The following is a 16,893-nucleotide window of genomic DNA, read 5'->3' on the forward strand; positions in this document are numbered from 1 at the left end:
GGAGAGGGCAGGAAACCAAGCAACCAAATTCGTCAAGCCCAAAGTAGCCACATCTTAGGCAAATTTTGTTTGGTAATAGTAATGCTGAAAGATTTGTCAACAAATTTTTCCTGACATGATGATGTCTATTTGTCAAATGACGACATTAAAATTAGTCCTTCACTCATTTTGATCGTCCAGCAACTTTAGGGATTCGTAATAAATCGATTTAATTTGTTAACTCTGCAGAACAAACTCGTCAACTGACTGATTACGTGCATTACTAACCCTTTTTCCTTGTTTCGACGATTTTATCATCCCGATTGAATAAATACAGTTTTCAGTGTGCGACCTGCCATTTTTCGTTTCTTGTGCAGGGACAAAAACAAGAAAAGTCTTTATTCTATGTGTTTTTTATCGTTTGAAATCCAGTGCCGGCTCGATTTACGAGGCTACAACACTACTAAACGAGAAATGTCATCGACGTCATCTCAAAGTGTTGGATATTGAAGATAAATATGTTTAAATGTCAGGGGAACATGCCGCTCCGACTAAGTGCTGAAAAATCTGTTTATATGCTTGCAATATTCGTCTGGAAAAACGTGCTCATCCTCAAAATAATTTATTCATGGAATGAGTCATTGAACCTGGTATAATGAGGACATAACCATTGGGTAACCCAGAGAGTCATCCTAAGTTAACTATGTTGGCCGGCCGATTGGTACTGCAAAGTTCTCAGACAGCTGGCTGTAATGGTGCAGCACCGTGTGCATCTCGCAATGTTGGTTGGCCTGTGAAAATTCCATGCTAAAATATCTCTCTTCAACAGGAAACTTGTACAAGAGTTCTTACATGATGTTACAGTAAGCCTACTATATTCCACTCTTTTTCACGCAAAGCTTAAAATCTCATGAAATATGCATGTATAGCGTAATGTTTTCAGACATAAGTAGGCCTATATTGTAAAATTTAAGAATACGTGCACACCCCTTTTTCAAATATTTTTAATTACTCCTCAGTTTCCGGTCATTTTTTAAATCTCCTCAAGTTCCCAATTCGAACTAAGCCAAGAACATGGGTGAGTGCATCTTTAAGTCCCCGAAAAAGCTTGAACCAGATTTTCCCTGGGCAAATACAAACCTACTGGCATGCCATTCAGTTCAGGGCATTTACCTTATGAAATTTGTCATCCTGTCATAGTTTAATTTCAAAATAACTTTTTTCTTTGAAAAATGTTTGTTGTTGTTGGGTAATTCCATCAATATTCTTATACATGTATTGAGACACGTTGATAAAGGATTGTGCTCACTCAACTTGACCCTTACAGCCCAACCCGGTTACTGTTTAAAACAGTACCTCTATGCATGATGCATGGATTTTTGCATAAGATCCAATGGGCACTAGGAAAGGTTCATGTACACGTACTAGAAGTCTTTGTCTTTTGGTAGAGTTGATGACCATTAGTGGTCCTCTTGAAAACAAAGGCGTCTTTCCATGTATAGAGTGTGCATCCAAGTCCGTATGCGTAAGGTTCTGATGAGTGTCTGGAATGGACGTGCATATGGAACGGACCGAAAAAGCATATGGAAAGGTGCCGACAGGTGACTGTGGGACATGAACCCCTGCTCCAGAGAAATTTCCAAGAATATGAAACTTCTGTGTGCTTACTGTGCTGAATCAAGGGAGGATCTGGGGGAGTGGCCCCTCCCCCCCCCAGCAACCTCCGGATTTTCGTAACTGTCATATTCCTTTTTTTTACCTAGGTTTCTACCTTATAGGTTCACGCGTATACAAAAGAGGGCGCTTGATTGTCTTGAGGGTCAAGTTCGCGTGTAATTATGGTGCAGTTTCTGAGCGAGAATTATTTGATATGAAGGAAACGCAAAATACCTTGGTGGTCGAGGTCACGAGAAGATACTTGCAAACACACTAAATTTCATTGCAAATGATAATAAAACGTTACTTCCTCGCTGTAAAATAGCAAGTTTATTCATTACAGCATGAGTCGCAGAAACATGCAGTGACAGCTTCAGTTTCGTAACAAAAATATCAAGAAGTAACGGCGTTTGCTTAGTAATTCCTTCATTATCAACGACGACCCATGAAATGACTCAGGAAGAATCGCACTGCTAGCTGTGCCTGAAAATTTAATTGTGACTCAACCTAAGACTCGCAAGCTGTTACGAAGACCCTTCTTTGAGTCATGAGGTCTTAACAGGAGTCTTAAATTGTAATTGTATTAATAAAGAACTCTCAGCATTTTTTTAACCATGGAGCGCCCACCTTCATCTGAATGCCGAGACTGAGTGGTTCATCAAAGCAGAGTGCTCAGTTTGGTCTTTCCATATAACAAATTAACGCAAACGTCCAAAAACTTGCCTTAATACTCTTTTGGAGGGATCTTGGGGGACGTTTCCCTAAAAAGCCGGGAAACGCCCATCAAAGTGTCTTGCACTGTGAATGAATGTAAAATACATGTAGGCCTATTAGAGAAATTCTGGAACGTTGGGCTGATAAATTTCAACCACGACCTTGAAACTTAATATCCACCTGGTGTTATTTGCAACGAACTGCGCCAGAGCGAACATTCAGTAACAGATTTGCATACACTGGGCACTGGACCTTAAGGCTCCTCAACAATAGGTGTTTAAAAGGATGACATATTGTACACATCTACAAGTTACGAACTTTGGCATTGGTTTTGATTTCGAGATAGCTCCCAGGAATAAAGAAAACGCTGGTGCAAAACCACACTTTGTCAATCAGTCTGAGGCCCCTCCTCGGCCTTTATCTGAACCTGTTTGAATCTCATGGCTGAAAATCCAGGTATGGCTCCCCTTCTGAAATCATGATGACTTGCCACCACCGGTTGAGCGTAGCATTGGATGGGGTGCCCTGGAAGGGGGAGACGGTGAGGCAAGACGAGAGAGGGCGCAGTGTGTCGAGAGACGGTCTCGGTCTGCTGCCGGTGGCGAAGAGCCTGAGACTCATTTGCGCCGGCTTGAATTTGGGCTTGGGCATGCGCAAAGGCAAAGCTTCTGAAGAGGGCGAGGTTCCACAGTTGGCTTCCATCCGTCGGATACGAGAAGGCCGAGAGCCCATGTACGAATGCCGGCTGCGTGATAGGACGAACTTCTGGTCTGTAGACGATCCTTTCGCTGAGGGCGGTACTGTTCGACTGCAAGGCAAAATATAAAATGCTGATGTGATGTACTTAGACTGTTAGCTGGGTCAGCGTAATACAATTTAGAAATATTTAAAGACATGATCACACATTCTCTGCACGAAAACTAGGTTTTCAGGGGCGCAAATCCAGGGAAAGTGCCTTCCTACCAGCGGAGGACCGAGCACCTGGTTGCCCCACCCCCTTTTAAATGTTGACATTCAGAAAACACAGTTAATTTGCTCTCGGTACCCCCTTGAAATACATGTGACCCATCCCTATGCCATCTCAGAAATTTGACCACATGCAGTATAGTTACCATGTAACTGGTGGTTTACATTGTCATTGCCAAAACCTGTGAAAGATGGGAAGTTATAGATCCGCCTCGGGCAGACGCGTCCCCTCGTTGGTTGAAAGGAGCTATGTTGAGTGCTCATTTTGTTGGTAGCGATGCGACCGTAAGGTATGCATTTCATAGTTGTTTAGTGAACACAACGAACAAAGTGAACACAGCGAAGTGCAGTTCGTACCTAGTCTGGAAACCAGACCCGATGATTCTAACTACCCAACAAATCAAGGGTCCGGTATCACCCAATGTCATGTGGCCAAGACTGGAGGAATTCCTCCAGTTTTCCGGAAATAGCCGAAATAATCAGAAGTCGTCCCATCTACATTCGGCATGTTCGGATGGTACCGTTGATGTTTGGTTATTCACGGTCGGGTAGGTTGGCCAGCTGTTGAACGTTAATTCCCGTATCCTAATGACAGCTGTTGATCCCACAATATTTGACTTTATACACTGAAGTCGAAGGTCGCCTTGACTGAAATGCCAGGCGAAATGCAGAATGAACCTTCTTCGACCAATGCAAGCTTTGTGCCTGAAATATTCTCTCCGTGGGGATAGAATTGCAGTATTGCCCACTGGATATGGGAAAAGCCTCATTGTTTAGATGAAAACTCTCAGGCTTTCAACTTCTGAACCTTAACCCTTGCGTCATATCTATTTATATCCGTACGTGATGCTTGACCTAAGATCAAGAGTTGTCTGGGAATCTTTGGGCAGGGATCCAGACTAGTTCAGGAGCCTGCGTCACTAGGAAAATCGCGCCCTCTCCTAGTTCAGCTCGGGGCTAATAATAGATTCGTCCTTGGTCTACAATTCAATTAAAGCGAGTGCTTGGTTTTGCGCGGTTACGTGCCTGGCTTAAGTCTCCCATCGAACTGATCGACGCAACTCCCTTAGCCCCACCCGCAACCTGTTATGATACTACCAGACGGATTTCTCAGTGTTGCCATATCGAGCCGGTATGGATTTTCTTGCGCAGTGCTAAACCGTGATGATGAGTGAGTGGTATTTGTTATTGACTGAACGCTGTATTGATCAGAAACACAAAAAGAAGATAGTTCCCTGGACCTAATGAAGCATCGGATGGTTGAGCTGCCAGATTATTTACCTGCTGTTAAATGCCTAGGTTTGCATGCCAAAGTTTTCTCCAATTGAGCCTAACTTCTCTGTATATTGACCGCTGGCGGGCCAGGGGCAGGATGGCCTTCCACCAATTCCCCATTAATTTTTAATGGTTAAGTAATTGGTTGGCCAGAGAGTGTCAAATTTGGCACAGACTCCAGATGACTACAAGGGGTTGAGCATCGATTAACGGGCCTTAAGCCCTCTCACCACGGCCCGCTTGGGGCTTTCAACTGTGACATAAATCCCCCCTGTTCGATCTACCGCAAGGTCGCGCTGGACTAAAATCCGTACAAATTACACGCTAGGCTTTTTTGTCAAAAACGGCAGGGCCTACTGCCAGGGGCGATGATAACAAAGATTTCCAAAAGTAATTATTTAAAGAACGGACTCAAAAGACACGTGAGAAGGCGAGTGTACAAGAAGATTGGCCTGGCAGCGCTATAGACGCAAAAGGCCAATTTGTCAAAATTGACCAGACAAGCCACGGGAAGAGGACTTCCAAATCGATGACTGCAGATAAAAGATGAAGATTAGGAGAAGCTCTTTTTGAGGAATTTTTGATACATGCATGTTGCTGCACCTGAGGGAGGGAGGAAGTAGGGGGCATGGATCCCTTTTACCGCTCTGTCATTCATCTTACCTGCGATGTGTCTTGCCATTTGTCCCCGGGGAGAGAGAAGCTACTTCCTTGATGTTGCTGGTCCGCGCTGACCTGTCTGCTTCTTCGCAGTCTTTTAATTGCTGTAGAAGGAGTATACAAAAAAACTCCGATATTTTCTTCCAAAAATCGTATGGAGAACGAACCCCATAAGCTTTTTTTTGCATGTAGACTGTGGAGTTCATCAGCTGCATGAATGTACCATAATTCCTGTGTCTGCTTGATGGAAGAAAAGGAGAAATCTTATAGGAAACCTCAGAGCATCAGCTCCGACGAATTTAAGCATTCACGTTACCTGTGCACCCATTGCGATTCCTAAAAATGTCAGGTCAGCCCTAAATGTGAAGAGTTAGAGGGGAATCGTAGGGGGGGTTGAGGGTGGTGTGTAATAGCCCATATAGTGCTTTTTTGTAGTTAACGAATATCGGCAAAACCTAACCCCTTTCAATGTATTAAACTGGCCCACTCTTTGCATTCGATGAAGTCAACGTGCAGCCATCATATAAGCACCTTCCCACGAGCTTAAGAGGTTTCACTGAAAATAAACGGAGGGCCCTATCGCTTTTATGAAATGTTACAATTCTTTCAAGCGTCAATGATCTTTAATGACCCTACCAACAATAATGCTTGCCGGTTGGCGGACGTATTGTGCGAGGGGCCACTCGGCCACAAGTCGATACCACAGGCTGCCCTACTAACCCTGCCCGCCGCGCTCGGCGAGGAAGAAGTCCAAAAGACTGAGACCTGAATATCTACTGACTCTGAAACATTTTGATGCAGAAACATATTGAAAATGTCAAGCCTTGTCACTTTAAAGCTACCACTTGGATACTATATGCCCCAGAGATTTGGTGAAATGTTATCCAATGCATTTCAAATTACTTATCTAAGCTTGAAGCTTTGAACATATTTTCATGCATTTATGTTTTGATGCAGGAACAACCGAAGTGAAATAAAAACGTATTATACAATGCATTTTGAAAAACCTCCGTTTGCTTGGAAGCCTTACACAGTCATGCATTTATTTCACGAATCGGAGAAAAACACATTTTGAAAATGATTGTGGGTGGGACTGTAAGGTGAGCTCAGTGCCTCAAAGCATTTGCCGGTGGCATTCGCCGGTAGGGCTTCAATCTTTTCACCAATTCGCTGCGCACGTTATCTTGCACGTCGAGTATGATCTACCCGATGAACCGCAGCTTAGTGTGAACTGTACAGAGCAGATCGCGTTTTGTATCTCCGCGGGATTTCAGCCGGAGCAGGCGAAGCACTTTCATGCCTTGTAATTTGGGTAATCGGCACAATACAATAAACTGCCATTGCACTGAAATGTTCCTCATCAATTTAAAAATAAAACAAACAAACAAATTTAAACTGTAAATATATATTAAAAAAAGACTTTTGAAAAGCCCGGATGGTTTGACATTTAACAAAGAGAAACTGTCTTAATTAAGTTCACAAGGACTCAAAACGAATCTTAAAAAACTGATGTACTTAGAGTATAATGTTTCCTTATTTTTATTACTCTTGTTATTATTATTATGCATTACTGTCCTGAAGAATCTTTCACCAGAATGTCATTTTTAGTAATACTTTTAAAATTGCTCTCCTTGTTAGAGTGATACTGAATACACTTTAGTCGTTGGGAAGTCCGAAAAATTCTTCATAACTCGGTTTAATTCTTTGCTCACCATAAAAAAAGTGGAGGGAATTATTCAATAGCCACCCCCCCTCAAAAGTTGGGGGAGCAAGATATATACGCCCATGATTCACATTTTGTACACGGAAACATGTGAAGAAAAGATGTACCTTTGTTTGTCCCCATGACCTGGTATCAACCCTGGGAATGTCATTTTTAGTGACCCTTATCATATATTTACCTTTCATGTTACTCTCAATTTCACTTTCATCTCTTCCAACAGCCGAGCTATTCTCACAGTCACGTGGCCTTTTCTTCCTTGTAGTCCCCAGTATGTCATCCATGGCAAACGACGTGGTGTGCCTTCCCTGGGCCGCGGATGGCCGGCCGTTGTCCTGCACTTCCGTTTTAACTAAAGCCTCCTTCTTGGGGGTGTAGCCGACCTCCCCTGTTACTGATCGGGTGCTTGTCGACTCTGGCTCACTCAATGGGGTTCTGTCGTCAGCAGCATCGCCCTCCCGGCAGCAGCTCCTCAGTATCCTGTTAATGGAGCTCACACTGGGCAGGTTCTCCCCCGTGCAGACCCCATCCGCCAACAGCCTCTCCCGGATCTCCCAGGCGAACATAGAGGAGTTGACCTTCTTGTACCGTGCGATGCTGTTGACCACAGATGGGGTAGAGACCCGGGGCTTGCTGCCTCCGATGGCCCCCGGTAGGATGGACCCCGTCTCTGCGTACCGGCTGAGGATCTTGCTGACGCACCCGTGCGAGACCAACAGTTGCCGTGAGATGTCACAGGGCCGGAGACCGAGATGGGCCAGCTCCAAGATTCGCTTCCTGATGTACATTGGCAGGGGACGCCCATTTGCGAACATGCCCCCAAGCTGGTTGATTCCTCCTTGGCCTTACAATGAAAAACGGAGGAATTGTTACATTATGAGAGGGTGCTGACGATCGAAACGATAAGCGTGCTGCTTTCAAAACATTCATATCGTTTCAAATAACATGTTGAAAAGTTGATGGAAACATCAAATATGTATGCCCACCAATTTGGAGAGGAGGGTCAACCTCCCCCTTCCCCTGCTTACGACCATTTTCAGTGGCCTGCGTCTCAGGGTTGGAAGGCTCCATAAAAGCATAAACCATGTGTGTGGGGGTAGCTTATTTTTCGTGTACTGTTAAAGACAAAACAACGAGACTAAATGGTTAATTTCAAAACATGGTGAAAAAATACATGTTGTAACCCTGCAGCCCCTTGTACGAACAAAAATCCCCCCGGAAAGTATCATGGATCCACCCCTAGTTTTACCACGGGATAGTCAGGTTGGCGTAGTGGTTCTTTCCCCGCCTTCCACATCTGCGGTCCAGGTTCGAATCCCGGCCTGGCTCACATGTGGATTTGGTTTTCAGTCCCACGTGATTCCGTAGGTTTTACCCAGAATACTCCTATGGGATTTTCCTCACACCACTAAAACTGTAACTGCTTCTCACTGTCTCCTCACAGGTTTCTTCAGGCTTGCGAGCTAGAGTACCTATAGGGCGCTTTTGAGGAATCCTTGGTGTTATTACCAGAAATGAATAATAATAACATGTCTTGAATAGTGACAGTACAAGTGGGCTACCAGACCTTTATTGGTCTGAGGTGCCATCATCCCAAATTTCCGACGAACAGGCAGCAATTCAAACATTTTTCACTCTGAGCCTCGCTCTGACTAACCAAACCAAGCATTCGCTCGTCACCCAACGCAGGAGCAGGGCGCTGGGAAGGGTTGACGGCTTTGCACTGTGATTAATCATACATGACCTGTGACCGCGAAATTGTCACTTCCTATTAGCAAAGCGTTAATTAAATATTTTGGTTCATCAATGGCAATGATTTGGCACGTGGACAGCGTCCTCTACGAGACAAAACATGGCCATGGTACAATCACAGTGTGGTAATTTATCTTCTCACTATAAGTATCACTGCTCATGTGTCTATTGGCGATATATTGCAAGTCATTGGTTATCTTGATCAGTTTTGGATGAACAAATAAAGTGTAGTGAGTATATTTTCAACAGTGAAGAAGAAAAAGAAAAAGAAAAAAAAATTACCAAATTGATAACCGCCGCTTGTGTAACGCATTGAGTGGGCTTCCGCGCCTAGCAGAAATATACCCACAATACTCTGTGTGTCGTTAGCTGTGACCCCGTGTGATGTATTTCCTTTACTAAATTAAGGCCATGGGCCCTTCCCAGCGCTCGGCACCTGTTCGGGCGTTGAATAACGAGCGAAAACCAGGCAAAACTAAACCAAACCGATTCAAGACACCTATGAGCCGGCAGCTGGACCAAGAGAGGGAGCAATTTTCTTAGCAATGGAGGTTCCTTTGGTCGGAGCTGAGCTTCGCTGGCTCACGAACGACCAGGAAATGCACGCATTAGGCTCACATACGCTACCAACAAAATGAACACTCCCGACCAACACGACTCTTTTCAACCGACGAGGGGCGGATAGGCAAGAGACTAAGGATTTCGACTCAATCCGGCACACATGGTGGTTTTCACAAGGTAAGCCTATACCATGATTTTCAAGACGTTTCTATGACCAATTGTGTGTGCGTGTGGGGGGGGGGCACAAATCCACCCCTCAAAAAACCAATAAAGAAACCAAGGGCGAAACATTCTGTATTTGTACAATCTCAATAGAGATGCAACCGATGAGCAAATCCACATGATCAATTCTACATCTGTACTTAGGGAGCTCCAGGTATCTTGATCACGGCCGTTCTTCATTTACATATTATTTTAAACCGGGTATTTTATACACAAAACACATGTTACGTATTATTTTTATGCACCTAAAATGTTATACGTGCGCTGGTCGGCCCCTCCGATGTATTTATGTTTTTCTTCATTTTGTTGTTTATTTTTGCTGCAGATTCTTATCTTTTAAGACACTAAATATCAACTGAATACGAAACTACATTCACAAAGCAAAAATCAGTTATCACAATAACGTAAAACGCTGTCGTAAAGAAAAGAAAAACAGCACAATTTCTTTTCATAAGCAAGTTTTGCCAATCTGGGTTAAAATGCAAAATAAGATCAAACCTTATACTATAAAACTCTACATCTTGATACCGTCAAGTCAGTGGTCCATTGTCATCCTGGTTATGCAACGTCACTTCACTATAACTCTCAATTGCAGTAATATTACATATTATTGTACTCTGGAATCCGTGTAAAGTCGATTACTGTCGATGGCTGTTGTTCAGTACAATACTTTAATATTCTACAGTGTATCACTGCGAATCGAAACGTCATTAACTGTAGGCGACCTCATATGAACCTATTCTCAAGATGGAGATTTAAATTGAGGCACTTTTTTAGTTTCTTTAGCAATGAACATTTATTTAGAATATGTCTCGTCTCGTTTGCCATCAGTCATTAAGTCCCCCGCGTATAATGGGAATATTTTGACCGTCTTCATTTTCACCAGCTTCCGAATATTTGACTTACTGGCCTTTTGTATGCATTCTCCTAGAAGCCGTTTTCCCCTGTGGGTAACATTTTTAGATAATCTCCAGTCTAGAATGAGAATAACTACTATTCCTCTGTCGTCTGTCAGTAATCCTTTACAATGGATAACACTATGAAATATGTATGGTCAGATGATCCTTCCGGTAAAAATACCCGTGTCGCTCATCGGTGCTTAAAAAAGTTATTCTCGTCATACATAATGTCATCATGTCAAGTCAGACTGACGGTCTCACGCGATCAGTTTAGGACCAACTTCGGCCATCAGTGACGTAACGGGCCGTGGGGGTGCCCCGTGCCCCCCCCCTTAGAAATTAGGGAAAAAATCTGCCGACGGTTATTGTTTTAACTGTATCCGAACCTACTGAGTACCCCCACACACCGAAAATGAGCCCCAAATTACCCTCGCTCTAGCAAAATGTACCCCGGTTACGCCACTGCATTGCCAACGGCCTGTTGATGTTTAAGTGCAAGGTTGATCAAGCCTCAGCCTCATTCACAGGGGCAAACACATCTTAATTTCGGTTTAATGTCTCTGTCAGTCGTCGTTACAGACAAACATGCATGACCCGATCAGAGGAAGGACACTTTCCGAAAGCCCATCTTTTTCTCTTTTTTTTTTTTTTACAAAAGTCCATACTATATCCCATTAGCTCCAGTACACCTCTCACACAGAGATATGTGTCATTCTTGGATGACAAAACCCGACTCGTACTGTTCTCATTGCATTTCTCACATAATATATACATTTTAAGAGTCCTTGCGAAATCCTTTTTTGAAGACCAAGTGGATGAAAAAATAACACCAACGGAAAATAAAAATACATGTGAGTCAGAACTTGTAACTTTAGACTCAACCGAACACTTTCCACATTATGCAGTCGACGGTGTCACCTTGAAACATATCTTTATTTTGCCTCCCTCCAAAGCTTTGAGAGTTGTGCTGATATTTGCACACTTGCTCGTTATGAGCCCCTTCACTCTTAAACTCTTTAACTCTGCTGAAGATTTTATCAGCAAACTGCATAAACCTTTCCAACATAGGCCTACGTCATTTATGCGGGTTTAGTGGTGAAGATACAATACAAACGGAGCATGACGGCCCGCTTGAAATTAAGTGTACAAATTAAAATCCGCCGCCTCCTCCTAACCCCCCCCAAAAAAAACCACAGAAACGTCCTAATTAATGTTTATCTTTCATATTTCGCCTAATTGGGCTATATTGAGATAAAAAAGACGATGATGTCGTTTATGAACCTCTTCTTTTAAACCTAAAGACCCAAACATAATGTACGCCAAATGCAGTCCTATACCCTGACAACGATCTGCAATGTACGTGTTACCTTGGGATACTGACACAACTTTTGCTGAACAGATTTGGGGAGTAACATCAGCGTGTGTTCCTAATACAAGAATAAATAATCGGCACTCACTCATTCTGCAGAAACGCACTATGTTCCCGTACGTACGTGACAGTTTAACGTATACGTATGTATGTTACAACGTACATACGTAAACTTTAATACCTCAAAGATATGTTTATGCGTGTGAGGTTACAATATACGCCATCGGCTAGCAACTGTTTGCAACGGGTTGACCAATCACAGTGCGCGAAATCTGTCGACCCAATGTGCGGTTGGAAAGGGTAGACTGATTTCGTGCTATGTGATTGGTCAATGCCTTGAAAACTCTTGGAGGCGCACTACTGTGAATCGCCTGTGTTGCATGAATTGTCTTCGATGAGAGTTCTGTACATATACATGTACATCAGGACATTCCGAACCAACATACTCGCCACCAAACACAAAACGTCCTTATAGAGCCTGAAAGTTGACCCGTGATTGCGCGCTTCCAGAACCTCTGGATAGGAAAAATAACGTGCAAAGATTTTACAATTTGTAACATTTGTTCGTTCAGTTTCTTCTTTAAAAAAACTTGAAAAAAGGACTTTGAAATATATTTGCTAATATATCAATTTATAGAAACTGAAAAATTACCAGACCTAAAAGAGAAATATTCTGCCAAACACTGACCCATAACTTCCGAAAATCTAAAATACATGAAGAACAGTGCAATGCCGCAGTCTCGTACGCAGATGAACATTTACGATTTGAAATTTAATGGTAGTCTGTCGGTAAAAGCCGAAATAAAAACAGATCAAAATATTTAACACAGTTTTATTTATAAGGTAATGAACATAAAGCAATATTCTACTTTTACGAAAGATTCTAATATTTTTTCTAACCTTTGTTGACAACAACTGCGTGATGTCAACTCAACGGAGTCTGGAACCCATGCATCAACTGCAGGTAGGTCAATCTTTGCACGGTTGTACAATCTCGTTTTCAAGAAGAAACGGCGAGTGAAAACAAACGTGCACGAACAAGGAGACCTAGGTACGATATCGCCGGACGTGAAAGGTCGTTAATAAAATTCGGTTTTTACCCGTCTCCAGGTGACTTTTCCAAAAAAATTACTTGAGAAAGACAAAGGTAAAATTCCAACATGAGTGTTTCATGGGGTAGTTTCAGTAAGGAAATATTCTTCCAAAAATTATCGAACGTGATAGAACGGTACAATGTAAAATCCCCATAGGCAGACTGCGCAAGGGTTCCGGAAGCTCGCTGCATGATCTTTTACTTTATTCTCAATAAAGGGAAGCCCACTGACCTTTGGTTAACCAAAATTGTCAGAGGATAAAAGTTATTTTATTTATATCGTAGAATGACTTGGTTCTTTGTGTTTCTTAAAGTCGTGGATGGTGGTGGTCAGTTATGGTCAGTCGTAAGAAGTGAATAACCCTTATGAGAGAATCGGAGTGTGAAAGTTCTCTCGCTATTTCTTCATTAAAAAAAAAAACAATATTCCACAGGTGGCCCATGTAGCCGTTTCACTTTTATATCACTCTCATTTTGCAAAGATTCTGAGAAAATAACCAAGATCATTTTTACAACTTGAAAAACAACATCACTTTAAAGTCTGTCCCCACGATAATGAAACGTACTCGCCCCAACCACCGCACCTTTATCCAGATCACAATCGGCAAAGTTTCCGCTGACTGAATTCAGTCATGCTGAACGATTGGGTTTTTGTGGATCCATGTACCATGTGTCACTCTAAGGGACAAACAACAGAAAGCGTGAGGTGATAAACCCATGCGGGTATGTGTTTACACAAAGATGCTTTATAACGGAAACCTGGATACTTGATATCTACTGGCAGTTACGATTCAGCCAGCTTCAAAAGACCGCTGTCATGATGTGTAACATAAAGTATGGTAAAACACTTGGCGAAGAAGGATCAATACTAGTACTTTACCTTTCTTCTCCATTGTCTATCAGTTCGAAGCCAGTCAACAAGATTCGCTGTGCAGTGAAATAAGTCGATGTTGCCACAGTGCGATAATATGACGGTTTCTACCGAAGTTCAGGCAATGAACTTGCTCCTTTCCTTCTGTGCAGTTGTAGCCTCAAAGCGATTGTTCGATGTTGTGAATAACGAAATTGCAGCCGTCTGGTTTTTCACGCTTGGTTTGTCCAAGTGTCAGGCGAGAACTTGTCCCAGACAGCCTCCCACTGATTCCGGTGCCGTTATAGAGGAGGCTTGGTGGCTGCAAAATAATACGCCAGATATTTCCTTGTTGTGGTGTGACGCTTCGGTGGGCGCTCACAACCTTCCCGTAAGCACCGCCTCCGTCAGGCAGGTTGTAGAGCCGAGCCCCCTTGATCAGTCAAGCAGAAAATGCCATGCGAGTATTCTATGGCAATCAGCTTTCACGACCCGGCCTAATCAACCGTATCTAAATCCCCTTGTCATTTAGTGATTGGTTGATCCTGGTAACTCAAGCGTTCGCCATTGGACGAAGCTTCCCAAAGAGTGTAAACTTGTATTCACCATGCACATTAAACGTGTGTTTCTAGTATCTAAACATTATGGGAATGAACACATGTCGTGGGTCTGTCACAGACCCCATCAAATCAATACTGAGGCAAGAACTGGGAGACCCTTCGCGAATTAACCGACATATTCAACAATCGATCCATTTGCGGGCTTTACACCCTCACTGTCTCCTAGGCAGAAAGAAAATAAACCTTTTCGACTGGATAACGAAAAAGACCGTGCATTTCACACAGGAATCTGTGGGGAAGCAAACCATTTAAACATCAATTGTTCATCTTTCGAGTTCTTGCTAATTGCTAATATTGTTTTTCGTCAGCTTTAAGTTTCAGATGGATGCACAGCATACAAGAGAATTTCTCATAAAATGAGAAAACCATTTTGAAAAAGCTGTATATGAAGACAAAATCGCCCTCAAGTCATCTTGTTTTTTCACAGACACCGATCACTATAGGCTGAAATAATATTACCGTGATTGAGCAATTCACGATCAAGAGTAGGTTCACACCATGCACTCTCCTTTACGGACTTATATGTCGCCTCACCCCTTGTCAGTTTAACCCCAGCTGTGTAATTTTCTGATAGGTAAATTGCAGGTTTCCCTGATATATTTGTGTTTGATATGATTTTTTTTAATTTGGGTCAAGTATGAGCAGTTCCTTTGGATTCTTCAAAATATCCGATGATACAAAGGCATTCAGAAGTTAAGGCAGAGTTCTTGCAAGGTATGAAAAGGTTAGTTGTTTCCTTATAACACACACTTCTGAAACGGGTTTAACATATTGATTTCTAATGTGCTTTTTTCAAATTCAAATACTCTGAAAAGCTATCAAATTTGCCGGTTTATCACTCTTTAAGAGCATTAAACATTACCATGCCTTGATTTTCTTGTATACAGAAATGTTTCACTTTGTTATGAACGGACGAAAATCAGGTGTGAGCGTGGAACATTGGCATTAACGGTGGGCCACCTATCATCCAAACTTGGTTGGTTTGTTCAACATGCACTCACTAAATTTACAGAAGGGCATAAACGTGAAAAGCAGCTGAACGGCTCCATTACGACATTTTGCAACTTGCACAAGTGGGGGCGCTTGCCCCCTTGGAGGAAATTGAAAGGGGGAATATTAAAAAGAAATGAAAATCATAAATTAACGGCAACATGCGTCAGAACTGACCCCGTCCACTGTCGGTGCCTTGCCTTCCTAAAACTACAATCCGACTGACGCATACAACTTGCTCTGTGGTAGAATGGAATACAATTGAACTAGTAATTGTGATTTAGACCCGACACTGCAAACAAAATGGAACGCTTAAAGTGGTGCAAAATGCTAAAATGAGTTCCACTTCCAAGCCGAACAAATGTGTGAGACGAGATTGGGTATCTTTTCATCCAATCCATAAAAACCGACGATAAGAAATCCTAACTGAAAGTGGAACTCAGTGTTAACTTAACACAAAACCAAAAAGCAAATAATATACGATAATGCCTCATGGTCAAAGAAACAATAAAATCCTTTGGACAAGACGGTGGTTTTCCTTTGACCTCCCGAAAGACGTTCGTAATGAGACTCTTGCCTACTAATTATGTATTAATAATTCAGAGAAAAACCTGACTCCACAGGAATAGATTTCGATGGGAACAGAATCAATGCTCACAACAGGACTGGCCAGAAAGGCTTCCAGTTGACTTTCGAGTGCCTATTCAGCCACCTATTAAGATTAATGACGGATCGATTGATAAATGACTCTCGATACAGTGGGAGCTGTGAATCACCTTGCAAGCAAGTAAATTAAACTTGGTAAATTTGGCTGTTTCTCAAGTTAACCGAAGTTCTTTCCTCTTTATAAGACTACAAGTTAAACAAACAAATTTGCTGGAAGTCTGTTGCAACTTTATCCAGTTCGTGTGACGGCACTTCATCTTAAACCACGCCCACTGCACATGCACTGCACGTAAAGTTACATGCATTGATCACCGTTTACATGGAACCATGGAACCGAAAGTTAACAAACCAATTCAGCGATTGTCCAATGAGAACCTGCAAATCGAGGCGTGCCCGCCTTTAAGCTTTGTAACGAAGTCACTTACGAACCGGATCAGCCACGCCATTGTTTTGAAAAAATGGCCGATTTTATTACATTTCCAGTACTTTATTGGCATCCGTCACATGTTTCCTCGTCTGTCTGTCTGTCTGTCTGTCTGTCTGTCTGTCTGTCTGTCTGTCTGTCTGTCTGTCTGTCTGTCTGTCTGTCTGTCTGTCTGTCTGTCTGTCTGTCTGTCTGTCTGTCTGTCTGTCTGTCTGTCTGTCTGTCTGTCTGTCTGTCTGTCTGTCTGTCTGTCTGTCTGTCTGTCTGTCTGTCTGTCTGGAGACGAAGCCTGTGAAGGAGACAAAGTTGAGTTGGCCTATTGGAAACTGGTCTTTTAAATGTAAACTTGTCACTGTCACTGTCACTGTGGACCTTGCCTGTTTCTCGTGCTCACTCAGTGCGCCCTCTGGCACACTTGCCATCAGCGAGCTTGGCTGCAGCGGCGGTCCATTATTTGTTGTTTTCCACTCCATCCCC

At 42.7% G+C, this 16,893-nt stretch overlaps 1 protein-coding gene across 5 annotated transcripts; it reads right to left on the reverse strand.

Moving 5' to 3' along the window:
- Window positions 1-1,942: 1,942 nt before the first annotated feature.
- Window positions 1,943-14,090, reverse strand: LOC110990058 (uncharacterized). Of its 5 annotated transcripts, XM_022254852.2 has the most exons (6): window positions 13,747-14,090; window positions 13,451-13,544; window positions 7,957-8,085; window positions 7,152-7,814; window positions 5,254-5,354; window positions 1,943-3,157 (listed from the first exon to the last, which is right to left on the reverse strand). In XM_022254852.2, exons 3-6 carry the CDS (start codon window positions 8,054-8,056, stop codon window positions 2,738-2,740), a joined length of 1,284 nt encoding a protein of 427 aa, XP_022110544.2. In that variant the 5' UTR covers window positions 8,057-8,085; window positions 13,451-13,544; window positions 13,747-14,090; the 3' UTR covers window positions 1,943-2,737. The 5 variants fall into 5 exon arrangements, with proteins under 5 accessions (XP_022110544.2, XP_022110543.2, XP_022110545.2 ...); XM_022254851.2 differs by lacking the exon at window positions 13,451-13,544; XM_022254853.2 differs by lacking the exons at window positions 7,957-8,085; window positions 13,451-13,544 and having other exon boundaries at window positions 13,747-14,089.
- Between the last annotated feature and the right edge of the window lie 2,803 nt (window positions 14,091-16,893).

This window comes from Acanthaster planci, linkage group LG06, assembly GCF_054643075.1.
Source record: "Acanthaster planci isolate LZ-2023a linkage group LG06, COTS_SCS, whole genome shotgun sequence".
In the NCBI taxonomy this organism is placed as follows: Eukaryota; Metazoa; Echinodermata; class Asteroidea; order Valvatida; family Acanthasteridae; genus Acanthaster; species Acanthaster planci.

What these genes read in the sequence shown, in the direction of transcription:
- LOC110990058 (XM_022254851.2), bottom strand. Translation starts at nt 8,056, where the DNA reads ATGGTTTATGCTTTTATGGAGCCTTCCAACCCTGAGACGCAGGCCACT. An exon ending in TGACCCTCCTCTCCAAATTG is followed by an intron (nt 7,815 to 7,956) that starts GTGGGCATACAT and finishes TTTCATTGTAAG; the next exon opens with GCCAAGGAGGAATCAACCAG. An exon ending in AATGGCAAGACACATCGCAG is followed by an intron (nt 3,158 to 5,253) that starts GTAAGATGAATG and finishes TTTGCCTTGCAG; the next exon opens with TCGAACAGTACCGCCCTCAG.